Source organism: Phaseolus vulgaris, chromosome 4 (assembly GCF_000499845.2).
Source record: "Phaseolus vulgaris cultivar G19833 chromosome 4, P. vulgaris v2.0, whole genome shotgun sequence".
NCBI classification, from domain to species: Eukaryota; Viridiplantae; Streptophyta; class Magnoliopsida; order Fabales; family Fabaceae; genus Phaseolus; species Phaseolus vulgaris.
In genome coordinates this window covers 23,386,523-23,388,334 of record NC_023756.2, presented here as the reverse complement: position 1 = coordinate 23,388,334, position 1,812 = coordinate 23,386,523, and the positions used below count along the sequence as shown (strand labels likewise).

Genomic DNA, 1,812 nt, shown 5'->3' with positions numbered 1-1,812 from the left:
GAGGCCTATCTCTCACAAACTACTTTTCTCAAATTATATAATATAAACATTAATCAGTGTAGTTATTCATTGGTTTGGTTTGAAGAAATTGGTTGTTTTATTTAGTTGAGAGAGACAAAAATGACCATATTCTCATTTTGTATATGTTTCTTAAAAAAATGGAAATACTGTAATTTAATTTGATGCCAACCAAAGAGGATGAAACAAAAGATTTAGCAAAAGCTTGTCCCACTATGCTCATCTATTTATGAATTTACGTATCCGGAAATCACAAATGGCAATGTCTTATTTGGTGTAAGAAGCATTTATTGATATGTTTGTAGATATCTGATCCCTCTTTGTCAGGAAGCAAACCACAATCCAAAAGTATAAAGGAAGTACGAAAACAAACATGTGGACATAAAGGATCCTTCAAATCCAAACCAATAGAAAATGAGGTATAGATCTCGTAAAGATAAAAACCCATTGATGTTGAAGTTATATAATAGGAATACATGCATTAACAAAACTCATTCATTCACTTACAAACCTTTTAATTCTTTTATTATTCTGCAATACAAACACCACAATGGCTGCTTCCACAATGGCTCTCTCTTCACCGTCACTGGCAGGCCAAGCCATCAAGCTTTCCCCTGCCACCCCCGACATCTCTGGTGGAAGGATTTCCATGAGGAAGACAGCCTCCAAGTCGGTTTCTTCTGGAAGCCCATGGTACGGCCCAGATCGCGTCAAGTACTTGGGCCCATTCTCCGGTGAGGCCCCTTCCTACCTCACTGGCCAATTCCCAGGTGACTACGGCTGGGACACTGCTGGCCTTTCTGCTGACCCAGAGACTTTTGCCAAAAACCGTGAACTGGAAGTCATCCACTCCAGATGGGCTATGTTGGGAGCTTTGGGTTGTGTGTTCCCAGAACTCTTGGCCCGCAACGGTGTGAAGTTCGGAGAGGCCGTGTGGTTCAAGGCTGGGTCTCAGATATTCAGTGAGGGTGGGCTTGACTACTTGGGCAACCCAAGCTTAGTCCATGCACAGAGCATCCTTGCCATCTGGGCCACACAGGTTATCTTGATGGGTGCAGTGGAGGGTTATCGCATTGCTGGTGGGCCTTTGGGTGAGGTGACTGACCCAATCTACCCGGGTGGGAGCTTCGACCCATTGGGTCTTGCTGATGACCCAGAGGCTTTTGCTGAGTTGAAGGTTAAAGAGTTGAAGAATGGGAGATTGGCCATGTTCTCCATGTTTGGTTTCTTCGTTCAGGCCATTGTCACTGGAAAGGGACCTTTGGAGAACCTTGCAGATCACCTTGCTGACCCAGTCAACAACAATGCCTGGGCCTACGCCACCAACTTCGTCCCTGGAAAGTGATCATAACTGTAATGACACAATGAGACACACCAACATTGAATATATATCAACAATGTGAATTATATATTTTTATGTTAAAAACATTAATGGAAGGAATGTTGCACTATCATCATAGAACATGTCTTAAATTTCCTATACCGATTAAATATAAGTTTAAAGGACACTGGATAGATAAAAGATTCCAAAGATTTTACAATTTTTTTTCTAATGTTGAGTTAGATTTAAAGTTTATTTTCTAATATAGTATAAAAACTTATTGTAATCAAGTTTATTAGAGAACTATATTTGAAACATCTTTTATGTGTAGGATGTTCTGCAAATACTAACTGTACATATTCTCAATTACGACTGGGTACATTCAGATCAATAATCACTTATTTAATATAATATTTTAAGGCACATAAATCACACCATAAATTGGTTATATGTTATAGTGGTTATACTTGCTA

At 39.7% G+C, this 1,812-nt stretch overlaps 1 protein-coding gene across 1 annotated transcript; it reads left to right on the top strand.

The window, feature by feature from the left end:
* The first annotated feature begins 516 nt into the window (after window positions 1-516).
* LOC137837464 (chlorophyll a-b binding protein, chloroplastic-like) lies at window positions 517-1,429 on the top strand. Its single transcript, XM_068646450.1, has one exon. It carries the CDS (start codon window positions 569-571, stop codon window positions 1,361-1,363), a length of 795 nt encoding a protein of 264 aa, XP_068502551.1. The 5' UTR covers window positions 517-568; the 3' UTR covers window positions 1,364-1,429.
* The last annotated feature ends 383 nt before the right edge of the window (window positions 1,430-1,812 follow it).

Coding starts and splice junctions, on each gene's coding strand:
- LOC137837464 (XM_068646450.1), top strand. CDS start 569: ATGGCTGCTTCCACAATGGCTCTCTCTTCACCGTCACTGGCAGGCCAA.